Source organism: Manduca sexta, unplaced genomic scaffold, assembly GCF_014839805.1.
Source record: "Manduca sexta isolate Smith_Timp_Sample1 unplaced genomic scaffold, JHU_Msex_v1.0 HiC_scaffold_3101, whole genome shotgun sequence".
Taxonomy (NCBI): Eukaryota; Metazoa; Arthropoda; class Insecta; order Lepidoptera; family Sphingidae; genus Manduca; species Manduca sexta.
The window spans coordinates 1-12,740 of record NW_023594133.1 but is presented as its reverse complement, the minus strand read 5'-3'; the positions used below and the strand labels follow the sequence as shown (position 1 = coordinate 12,740).

The 12,740-nt window shown below is 34.1% G+C and overlaps 1 protein-coding gene across 1 annotated transcript; it reads left to right on the top strand.

The window, feature by feature from the left end:
• Nucleotides 1-1,200: 1,200 nt before the first annotated feature.
• LOC115455604 lies at nucleotides 1,201-12,103 on the top strand. Its single transcript, XM_037446503.1, has 5 exons — nucleotides 1,201-1,537; nucleotides 4,169-4,343; nucleotides 9,542-9,708; nucleotides 10,372-10,538; nucleotides 10,949-12,103. The coding sequence occupies exons 2-5, from the start codon at nucleotides 4,175-4,177 to the stop codon at nucleotides 11,142-11,144; spliced, it is 699 nt and encodes a 232-aa protein (XP_037302400.1). The 5' UTR covers nucleotides 1,201-1,537; nucleotides 4,169-4,174; the 3' UTR covers nucleotides 11,145-12,103.
• Nucleotides 12,104-12,740: the final 637 nt, after the last annotated feature.

The following is a 12,740-nucleotide window of genomic DNA, read 5'->3' as shown; positions in this document are numbered from 1 at the left end:
ATCACTTCAATCATGTCCAAACTGCTTATTTGTATTCTACCAAACAGGTTTGGACCTTGGCTATAGATTACAGACCTTGATAATGATAGACAATCGCCACACTACAAATTACGTCCACTTAAGACACTATCCTTGTGACCCTCGCTCACGAAACAATAAAGACGGAAAATAAAATCATTATCGTCAAGTGATATAATGTACTGATGAGCAAGTTTTGATAGCCGAAAGCCGAAAATAATCGCGGACCATGACCTTCCGCAGTGTCAGGAGTATTGTTAGTAGATAACCTTTTTAAAAATATATGAATTATTTTATAGTCTCATAACACATTTATAATTAGAATTTTGAAAATATATGAATATAATTTATAATCACAAAACATTATACACATTTATATTAAAGAATGCTTATAATTTTATTAGGACCAGCTTTTGCTCGCTGCTTCACACGCGTGTAAGAGTTTTCAGGGATATAATTTTTTCAATTCGAACCAGTAGATCCTGAGATTAGTCCGTACAAATAAACTCTCCAACTTTATATAACAGAAGTATAGATAGAACGACAGAACATAAAAGACAGAACTATAATTTGAATTAATTAACATTTTTGTGTAAAGGATTTAAATAAGTGTGATACTGGAAATCCACTGACGAATATGCCCTAACATCTATGAGAAAACGAATTATATAGGTTTTCTATGAAAGCAAGGGACAACTCAGGAAACATGAGAACTCTAACGTAAACTCTACCAATCGCTTACCGCCTTCTAATTACGACGAACTATCGAATAACGTAATAATAAGTCTTATTACTGTATTATTTTCGACAGTAATTCAAGGTATGACTGCCTTAGTGGCGTAATTGTATAACGGTACGACTGCAGTGCTAACCTCTCGGGTTCGATCCCCGGGCAAAATGATTTTGGGTTTTCCTACTCAGTATCAGCTCGGAATTTGTGTTCGATATGACGATAGGCTCGTCTCCTATCACATCATGGGACGGAATACGCACGGCGAAAAGTGGGTGCATTGCGCTTTTGCACCTTCGGGGTTTAAAGGCGTGAGTGTGTGAATATATAATTCCACGCAATTTTCATTACATAAATTCTACTATTACAAACACTTTAACCAAAGTATTATTACCGTAAGTTGTTCGACAACTCTATATTACAAATGACCATCGCGTCAGACTTAAACAAGGCTTAGATTAACAAGAAATCTTGCAGAAATCGACTTCCTCAAGCAATATTGACTTGAATAATGCCAGTGTCACATCTGGTAGTTCTAAGGAAAAAATTGCTAAAAAACTGGCTAATCAAAACTTAACATAACGTCGCCTTGCGCCAACAAGGTCAAGTTATCTTCTAAATACTGAGCGAGATTTTCACGTACATTTATATGCTTAAGCCCAATGATTGTTGTAAGTGATAAATCGCGAGCTAAATTATAAAATGGCTTGTGAGCGAGCGACCTAAAGCTGTACCCTCGCACTGCATTGTTGATACTGTGTCGTACGGACGTGTGATTATAAAAAACACGTGAGTAAAAATATATGTCATTATTTTTAGTATATGTGACTAAATTTTGATGACGGTAAGATTAGGCATTAGGTGAAAAATAAGTTATCAAATATATTTAAGTAATAATACATATATTTATGTAATAAAACTGCATGTGCAGAAGTGCTATCAGATTATATAGTACAATTGACATGTGATAACGAAACTAAATGATACATAAATAATTTATAACTTAAACAATAATTCCATACAAATTGTGGGGACCCGCGCAGGTTATTTTAATTTACCAACAGTTAAACCAACTATAAAAATCATTGAAACTATTTAAAAATAGTATTTGACCAAAATTAACGCTTGCAACAAATATATTGTTTCCGCTATATTTTTTTTTCCACCGGCCTTTAACTCAATGTCTAAAGTCAGTAATTACTATTCTTCATAAATTAAATAGCCGTAAGATTAATTCAAGTTATTTTTTTAAATTCAATTTGTCGGTTAGAAATAAATTAGACGTGTTCTAAATACAAAACATTTTACAAAAATATCTTCACAGATCAATGACCCCGTTTCTATGAGAAAAGATGCTGTGTTAGGCCAAAAATAACTTTAAAGCGTTCCTTGAATACATTCGAGTACAAATATACATTAAAAACCTTTTTATATCTACTTATTACAATAAGTACATAAAAATGTAAATTAAATATTTAGATATTACGGTTGTAAAAATGAACTTTATAAACATTGTTCCATATTTAAATAGGCTTCTGCATTAAAAAAAATAAAACAAATATTATGCTTATCCCCGCAATCTGATCCACTTGGCTTTTTATATATTAATAATATAAATTGAACAGAGTATAAATAATATTAATTAAAAATATTGAGTTGAAAAAAATAAAAACGCCGAAAAAATTCGATTAACATTATAGGTAAAAAGGTAAAACTATCTTTTGTCGAAAATGTTTATATATTCCATTTAATAAAGCTCAGAGGTTTTATGTATTGGTTTAATTAATTTACTTACTAGCTGGATTTTTTGTAACAAAATCCTTTGTATGAAAACCTCATGTTTTATTTATAAATGATTTCACGCATATGTATAAATGAATGAACGCCAAGCTTGTCGTGTGAAGACAATTTTGTTAACAATGTGCCTATGTACATATATGCTTAATGTTTATACTTGACTTGGTATTACAAAGTAGATAGAAAACCGACATATATAATATTGGTGACTGGCAAGTAACTTGAAAATGATATCGACAGTTAAAAAGCTGATTGACTTAAGCGACATTTTATTCGAAAAATAAAATTGCTGATTTTAAATATGTATGAAACTTGTGTTGCAAAAAATGTCTTTTCACCCGTCGATATGTTTCTCTCCCTTATTCTCAATTTCCATTCTTCCTCTTTAAAGGTTGATATACTCACAGTGTCTCTGGTAGTATGATTGTTCATTCGTTTCCATATCTATACTAATATATAAAGCTGAAGAGTTTGTTTGGACGCGCTAATTTCAAAAACTTCTTGTCCATTTTTTTTTTCTATAATAGGAAACTAATTTATCCTCTAAACTACTTTTTATGCCAGGAAAATATGCAGGACTTTTTGTGAAGTAAGGAGTATGTACATTTATAATACTCTTTGCTTCTTGTATAGTTGCTACTGGCAACTACAGTTATTCTCTATTGCTTTATAAAAAAAAATATTGATTTAAAATTGGGTTCTATATAATTCCATAATTAATAAACTTTAACATATTCTTTATTATCATTTATTAATGACCTAGTTTCCTCATAAAATAATTTAACTATTTATACTTTTATCCCGAAAAATAATTTTTTGCCCGACGCGGCCGCGAGCAAATGCCAATTTATAACTAACTCTCTTTGACTCATTCGCAGTAAACACTAGGAGGCGGTTGTTAGCCTTCTTCCGCTATAAATTAAAATATCTAACTTCATTCCATACATGGACATATGTTCTTGTATATTTACCTATGCATGTCTGTTTTAATTCCGTTCGGTGCAAGGTTAGACAAGGATAATGCAATGACCTTGGATTCGTTAAGATTACTGTACAGTTGACAACGCAACACAATCTTATCTCTAAAGTTTATTGCACACCTAACGCTTCTTCATAAAATAATTTTACGGCCATTATCAATAGAAAATCCAAAACATAATCTTCGATCCGATCCCGAGTAATACAAATCAAATAAGTAATTTGTAAGCATGTGAAAAATTCTTTATTCTGATAGGTCAATTTTAACGATGAATTGCAAAAAGCAACTGGGAATTCGCTACGTTGCATATAAATTTGGATTTGGCATGTTGATTCATTACTTTCCTTTGTATAAAACGTATTGCATTCTACATAGACCATAGTTCAATACTATTTTGTGGCAATATTATTAGCACGAATAAGTATGCTTCAACTTTAATAGTCATTGCCATTAATATTGTAGTCGTAACTCCATTCACCTGTCTTATGCCATTCTAAGGTGGGGTTGGCACAATTATTCGGTCGACCGCCTATCGTACGCAAATTCCCTTTAGAGAAACGAGTCAGAAATAAATAATGAAAAACCCATACAAAGTGTTCCTGGTGTGGAAACCGAAGTCAATACCTTTTCAATAATTTTTTTAGCTCAAAATGCCATTCGAAAGGATCTTCGATGAATCATACCCTCGCGTGTACGACACATGGGAGTCAAATGGAGTCAAATATATAGTCCAAGACCTACCTGCAGAAGACGATGAGACAGCCATCAAGATCCTGGTGGATAATCTATGCACTGACGAGGTGCTCTGCAATTTGAGTGGTAAGGAACAATTATGTATTTTGTTGATAAAAATTACTTAGATACAAAAATTTCTGCTTGATAAACCGACACATTTTAATATTTAGTCCCAAAGCACTATTCGCCAGCAATAGGTAAAGCCTTGATAAAATCAGTCAATTGTAAAAACATAAATCAATAATTAAATTAATTGACTTGCATATTTGAATTAAATTAATATGACCAATTGGTAATAAATCGATGTCTTATTTGAAATATCCATCTGATGAGATGTCACTGCGTCCATAGATATTATAATAATAATAATAATATCAGCCCTGTATTATATACTTGCCCACTGCTGAGCACGGGCCTCCTCTACTACTGAGAGGGATTAGGCCTTAGTCCACCACGCTGGCCTAGTGCGGGTTAGTAGACTTCACACACCTTCGAAATTCCTATAGAGAACTTCTCAGATGTGCAGGTTTCCTCACGATGTTTTCCTTCACCGTTAAAGCGAACGAAAAATTCACAAAGAATACACACATGATTTTTTAGAAAAGTCAGAGGTGTGCCCTTGAGATTTGAATCTGCGGACATTCGTCTTGGCAGTCCGTTCCACACCCAACTAGGCTATCGCCGCTTAGATATTATACAAAAATAACATATTTACAGAATATACGCTAATATGCGCATTAAAAATGCGTAAATTACGTTACGGAAAAAATATGAAGTATTTTACATTGGTGTATCTATTTCACAATAGATTGAGTAACCATCGCATGTGCGGAAATTATTTGTATGACAATCTTCCCAAAGTCCACTCCATATAATCTTAGTAATTTTTGGGTAAACGCAATTTTCATGATCAAAAACGATATTGACGCTGGAAAGACATACATTACGACATAACATTAAGTACAGTTTAATTTTTGTTCCTTAATTTTATGATTGTTAACGTTACTTATTTTATATTTTATAATTGTTTTTTTCCAACATATCAATGCATGCCGTGGCAACTAAAGGTAATGTATTTAAAATATTGTTAGTCGTTTGTAAGGTTCAGTTGTTTTAATGTAATTACCACTGTTTGTCCTTAAAATAAATAAATAAAAGACGATCATATCTAAGCGACAATGAGTAACATTTTGAGTAAAGCTATTTAAAGTTTTGATTTTAATAAGACAATTCATAACAATAAAACAATTTACTTTATAATAATAAAACTATATTACGCATTTTATCGCGGTTTTTATATATTATATTATAATTTCCTCCCGACGTTTCGAAGAATGCAACCTTCATGGTCACGGCGCGTTCTTTAAAACATCGTGAGCATATTATAATATAAAAACTGCGAATAAATCCATAAAATAGTTTTATATCAATGTCTAATCGCGTAAACATTAAAAATCATTTAATTTATTAATATAAAAATTGTCCTAAAAACACAAAATCTAGATCAAAGACGCGGAAAAGTCTAGCAACATTTTTTTTTATATTTCACCTTTATATGATATGATATGATTCACCTTTCAAACTTTCATATGGTATTACATAATTAAGATACCGCGTGGATTTTGCACACAAATTCCTTGCGGATTTACTTAATTATCCGCAGTGTGTATCGCAAAGATAAGGTATTTACTTATTCATTTTTACTACTTGGTTAATGATGGTAATAATGGTACAGTAAATAAATACTATCATGTCATATCACACATATCAGTCATGACCCAACTCCTGACATGAAGTGATTCATAAAGTAAACTTGGGCTTAACTTTTAAGCACAGATCTGTTTCACGCAGTTCTTTATCGTTAAGCGACATTTTCCTGTTAGTTAAAAATTATGTATGTAACATTGTATAGTAGTATCATAGAGTAGTCTTATACCTAAAAATGGGCCAATTTAATCCGATGCTGGTATTCATTATCACACATATTGTAATCAAATTCAACGCTGCTATATAAATTTTAAACAAATGTCAAATAAAACTGTTATAGATATTTTAATTCATTAGGCAGCCTTAAATAGAGATCCTTGTGGTATAGTAAGTAACATTATACCTATTTTAAATAATAATCTACAAAACCGTGATGAATTAAGACCACGTGACTAATTTAATAAGAAAAAATGACCTTAAACTAACAAAAAATCATTGTCATTCTTTGTTTAAAGTAGTTTTTATAATTTGAAAGGGACATTGAGAAGTCTGTAAATGATAATTTTGGCTTTAAATGTGCTAAGTAAGTAACAACTTATCACTATAGTCGCTTCTTGTGAGACATGTGCATGTATTCAGCTGTCAGCTGTGTAGTATTCATTTTTATTGTTTTTTCATAAGAATGTTTGTTTGTACATGTACGATAAACTGACACTGCACCAGGGACCGTATTCTGTACGATAGTGTAAACGCGTAACGCGGCCGTGTCATGTTATCTTCGAGAAACGTGCGTGAAATGGTATTCTGTAAGCCAAATTTCTATAGTCCTAAACATGATGCGATGTGTTACGTGCTTGTTACGCACTGTCAAAATAACGTGCGGGATAGAGAATAAGGCCCCTGATGGTTAGTGGAGTAGTGGCCAATAGAATGTCTACTGACGAGAAATGATTACCCCCGGCAGTCGACACTGTTGAAAGGGATATACAGACTGATCCCGGAACGCTACACGCTTTTGTGGGCCACAATGGCGGGCTTAGCACCTTGTGTACAGTGGTCGCTATCCGGGCGGACATAACAAAATTATTTAGATAAATACACTCAATTTATGGTAAGCGACACTATTCATAAACAGTGTTAATCCCACTACCACGCAAACTTTTAATTATAATGCAGTACGTGGTATTACACTGCTCTCGTCAAGTAATATGGTTAGTTCGTCTATCGTCAAGTATAAAAAAATGTCACACGCTCAATGTAAAGAGGGTCAACTCTTGTATCCTCTTTTAGTGTGTATTCCGTACCATAACGTGATAGAAGGCGAGCCTATTTCCATATCGGCACAAATATCATACTCCGGATTGACACTGAACAGACAAACTCAATATCAATTTGCCCAACTCGAGATTCTATCTCGGCATCTCAGAGCGTTTGTCGTACCGCGCTCGTTAGTATTACGCCATCGAGGCAGTATATTTACGAATCGGCCAAGTGCGAGTCGGCCGATACCGCACCGAGGATTCCGTACAAACCTGTAGGGATATAAGTAAAAGCTCACCCATCACGACAATCGAGTCATAGTTATGGTATTTTTATTGCAAAATAAAATCCATAACAATATGGAAAGCTAGAAGAGCATAATTTAAAGACAAAGGTCTAAAAAATTTGTTGTTCGGAATTTCCTTTATATGTGCTATAAAACACAGCTTCATGCCAAATTTCAAGATTCTAGGTCGACGAGAAGTACCCTTTAGGTTTTGATTCCCTTGTGAGAAGTTGCGAGTATGAAAATTGGTGTATCTTTTGATTGCGTTGATATAGAAGTTTGATTTTGTTACAGCTTAAAGGTATTATAAACTTGAGAATTTGATATGAATTTCAATTTAATACCTCTACGCGTTCATGAGGAAGGGGATAATAACATTAAAATTATTAAAAATATTTTTATTATATGATGTTAATAAAAATTTACGGTTTTCGCAATTTTTCCTTTAGCTGTACTATAAGACGTTGCTTCGTACCTACCAAATTTCAAGATTCTGAGTTCACGGGAAGTACCTTGTAGGTTTTGATTCCCTTGCGAGTTTCGAAAATTTGCGGCATAAACGGCTGTAGATATCTTTTGATTGCGTTGGCTTAGAAGTTTGATTTTTTCACAACTCCAAGGGACAGTAAACCTGAGTATTTGATATAAACTTCAGCTTAATACCTCCACGCGTTCCTGAGAAAAAGGGTCTTGACAGACGGACGGACGAACAAAGTGATCCTATAAGGGTTCCGTTTTTCCTTTTGAGGTATGGAACCCTAAAAATAGTCAATATCTATAATATAAAAATGAATCGCTAAATGTGTTGGTAAGCGCATAACTCAAGAACGCCTAGACCAATTTGGCCAATTCTTTTTTTTTAATATTCGTCGAAGCTCAAGGATGGTTTTTACGGCGAGAAAATATCAAATAATTGCCGGAAAACCCTAAAACAGTCCTTTTCTTTATCCCATACAAACGTTTTCTAACTAATACGTAGAGTCAATTTGAGCTTAATTGCTATTGAATAAAGTTCACTGTTGTCTAAGCAATGTAGGTGTGTTCCTAACATCAAAGCAGTTTGCGTTGGAGCACAGAATATAATAATGTAATGTCGCGTTCTGAAACTCAACAAAAGTGATATCGCATTGTGACTAATAAAATAGATAGGAACAAAAAACTGTCATATTACAAATCTTTTTGACAGGACGAAGTCTGTCGGGTCCGCTAGGATATATAAATCAGTTGATTCGGCTACTAACCAAGATGATGTAGTCAACTATCCACCGGAATTTTTAAACTCGCTGGATTTGCCAGGATTTCCACCTCACAATCTTCAATTAAAGATTGGATCGGTAGTTATAAGGTTGCGAAATATCAACCAACCACGTCTTTGCAACGGCACACGGTTAGCGATAAAAAAATTACTAAACAACGTGATAGAAGCAACTATACTGAAAGGAAAGTATAAAGGAGAAGATGTTCTCATACCGCGCATCCCAATGATTCCGACTGATGTGCCATTTGAATTTAAAAGACTACAGTTTCGAGTGCGGCTTGCTCTTGCTATGACCATAAACAAGTCCCAGGGGCAATAATTAAGTGTTTGTGGTATTAATCTGGAAAACCCATCTTTCTCCCATGGTCAATTGTATATTTAGTCCATTGAAAAGTTACATTTGGGGTTGCGTTTTTTAGAGGACGCAATTTTATTTTTTAGAAGTGTAGGGGGGGTCAGTGTAAAGCTACAGCCAAGTTTGTGGGGTCGCCACCCTTGTCCCACGACCGCCATCTTGAGTTGAAAGGGTTTTACGATGTATCTCTTAAACTATTTATCTGACAAAAAAAAATTATAAACATTTTTTGTTGCAAATTAAATTCTCTACAACTTTGGTCCAGTAACTTTTGTCGTAGAACTATAAATAAAAAAGTTATAAGCAAAAATGTTAAGTCCGCTAGTACAATATAAAACAATGATTGCTTTAATAGGAAAACAACAAAAAAATGCTGCCACTCCGTCTATCTGCACTTAATCTTCCTTTGTCCACAGAGCTCGTCAAAGACCCCGAGAGTGTTCATGGTATAGTGGCATATTGGCGTTATTACCTAGCTAAAAGGATGAGTTTGGGTTGCTACGCTGAGATAAATGGTGAAAAAAAATTGGTGGGACTTAATGTATGCTACGTGGGGTGTAAAGGAGAACATGACGACTTAGAGGTAATAATAAAAATAATTTTATTAAAAATTATTTCACATAACAGGTATATATTGGATACAAATTTTGGAGTCGGTGACTAATTAAAATTGCTAGTTAAGCTAGATAAATACATTAACAAATATACGAAAACAATGTGCTGCCAGGTACAAAGTCAGCAAGTCAGAGCGTCACCGAAGATGACGATCTCAACTACCTTCAACTTAGGCGAGTGTATAAAATAAAAATTCTGATAGATTTTTTTTTACTTTGAATGACGTGACGAGCTTGCCGTTCTCCTGATGGTAAGTGATACGACCGCTCATAAACAGTAGAAACACCATCCATCACCTTGAATTACAAAGTATTGTTTGGTATTCTACTACACTCGCCATCCTGAGACATGAGATGTTAAGTCTCATTATGTCCAGTAGTTACACTGGCTACGATGTCTTTCAAACCAGAATACAATAGTGACTACACACTGCTACTTGGCGGCAGAAGTAGATATTGGGGGTGGTAGCTACCCAGGCGAACTCTCACATATTAAGAAACCAAAACCAAAATGTTAGACTTTTGATTGTGTACTAAGAGCTAAGAAGTCCTTTACAAGCTTTCTATTTTCTATATTCTACTATTTATAAATATAAACGTTGCTCGAATCTCTACGTATTAAACTTTTCCAGGTCATAGGTAAGAAATGGAAGAATGTGTACGACGTTCTGGAGTATGGAGAATCAAAGTACGACGTATACGCACTATTAGGCATGGATAAGATTCTCCACGCGCTGGGCTTGGTCGTCGCCAGGGAGTATAGAGGGGCGAAGTTTGGCGCCAGACTACTTAACGCTAGGTAACCAATATTTTAATAGTTGATAGAATCGAATCGAAAACTCAGGGTTTATAATCCAAATACACGTCTCCAATGAGGCGTCCTTTACTATAAGTCAAAGGTGCTATCCTAAACTCTATATGCTACAAAAGAAACTAGTGGAAAACTCTCATGTATGATGGATATCTTCACAAATTGTACTGAGGATGAGAAATTCTACCTTCCTTCAAAATACCCGTAGTGTGTTACAATTTGATCATATCTAAGACCTATATCTTATTGATATATTCGATTGCATATATTATAGATTACATATCTTATTTCATTTCATTTCATTTCATTTCATTTCATTTCATATCAAAATTACTGTTTTTCGTGTCTAATAATTGCATTATAGGCATCTTATCATAACTACTATCACCTCATTCCAGAACTCCGTTAAGCCTGTCACAAGGCGTGAAAGGCACCGCGACGGTCTTCACAGGGATAGCATCGCAGACGTTGGCGTACAAATGCGGGTTTACGGACGCCCTAGTAATGCCAATCAGTGAACTAGCTGAAATAGGCCTCGACTATCCTAAAAATGATGATAGAGTTATCAAATTTATGATTAAGAAATTTGAATAGACTGAGGAAGAAAATATGAATAAATGGGCGCAAACCGTAAGCCAGTGGTTTAAGAGTACTTAATAAGGCTGATTTTTTAATCGTCTGATAAAAGTTATCCATAGATTAATAGAAAACAAAGCGATAAAGATATTTTACACATACAGCTAATAATAAAATGGCGACGACCTAGTTCGGAGTGGAACGAACTGGCGAGTCGAATGTTTGCGTGTTCAAAACCCAAAGACACTAATCTCTGACTTTTCGAAAGTACGTTCTTCAGACATTCTTTACAAGGAATTTCAGGGTAGGGTGAAGTCTGCCAAAACACTAGGCCACCGTGGTGGACTAAGGCCTAATCCCTCTCAGTAGTAGAGGAGGTCCGTGCCCAGCAGTGGGACAGTACAAGGCTAATATTATGATCTTATTATTACACATACAGCTGTGACCAATGTCGGTTATACGAGCTGGTGAACAGGCAAACTGCCCAAGGCCCTCAGGTTTGCAAAGGGGATAAAGAAAGAAAAAAATTAGCCATCTTCGCCAATCGTGTAAAAAGCCTCATCTAAATATCTGTCGCTCAGAACTTCGATTAGATAAATCTGTTACTAACAAACTGTTTATTTATTTATATTGTTTTCTCCTGTAGCACATTTTTACACATAGAATTATGATTTTATCTAATGATTGCAAATTAGCCCTTAATTGAATATTTGGTACCCGACTCTTGGTGTGAGACTGTTTCACAAGTTTTATGTAAATTTTATTTGATAGTTTTCGTATTGAACAGTACAGGGAGATAGAGTACTTATTTTGTTACTATTTACTTGGAAACATAGATTAAAGTGTGACTTTTGAATATGGTCGGCTTATACATCTATGTTATAAATAACATTTACTCTGAAGTTATGGAACATGCCCTAAATATAAGTTTATTATTATTAAGTTGTTATTAAATTTAATAATTTTTGATCTTGGAATGTTTTTCTTTTATTCTATCGTGATTACGGAATAACAAATATAAAAACAACAGCCTGAGTAAAATAAAAAATATAAAAAAAAAATATCACATAAAAAAATGTCTCCGTATTAGAATCAAACCAACAGCCTCTTGCTTTAGAGGAATTTCATCGTTCGCTGCACTATGATGGCTGTCATTCCAATACCCAGTAACCCGAAGATTAAGGAACTATGCTAATTAAAATATTCGCTTTAACTCACTGTACCCAATGAAAGTTGGTAAGTATCACCGTTAAATTAATGTAGTGATATCATTAGAAACAAGCCATGAAGACATCGAACCTTAATTCACAAACTAATAAATATTAATAGGGAAATATGAAATGTAATTCATTCCATAAAAACAAAACACTTTAAACAATGCGATAATGATATGCAAAATGTCTTACAGTAAAACAATAGTTAATATGGAAATTATCTCATGTCTCTTTCAAGTGTACTGTGGTTATACTAGCAGCAATATGTCATTGCTATTTTTATCTGACGTTCATAACACTGCATAATTTGAATGACAAACATTGTGTTTGTGTATCCTGAACATGTTGGCCATAGCCACATAAATGTATAGAGGTGGCAACACTCTGAGTGACTCGATCA

What these genes read in the sequence shown, in the direction of transcription:
- LOC115455604 (XM_037446503.1), top strand. Translation starts at nt 4,175, where the DNA reads ATGCCATTCGAAAGGATCTTCGATGAATCATACCCTCGCGTGTACGAC. An exon ending in GGTGCTCTGCAATTTGAGTG is followed by an intron (nt 4,344 to 9,541) that starts GTAAGGAACAAT and finishes CTTTGTCCACAG; the next exon opens with AGCTCGTCAAAGACCCCGAG. An exon ending in GAGAACATGACGACTTAGAG is followed by an intron (nt 9,709 to 10,371) that starts GTAATAATAAAA and finishes AAACTTTTCCAG; the next exon opens with GTCATAGGTAAGAAATGGAA.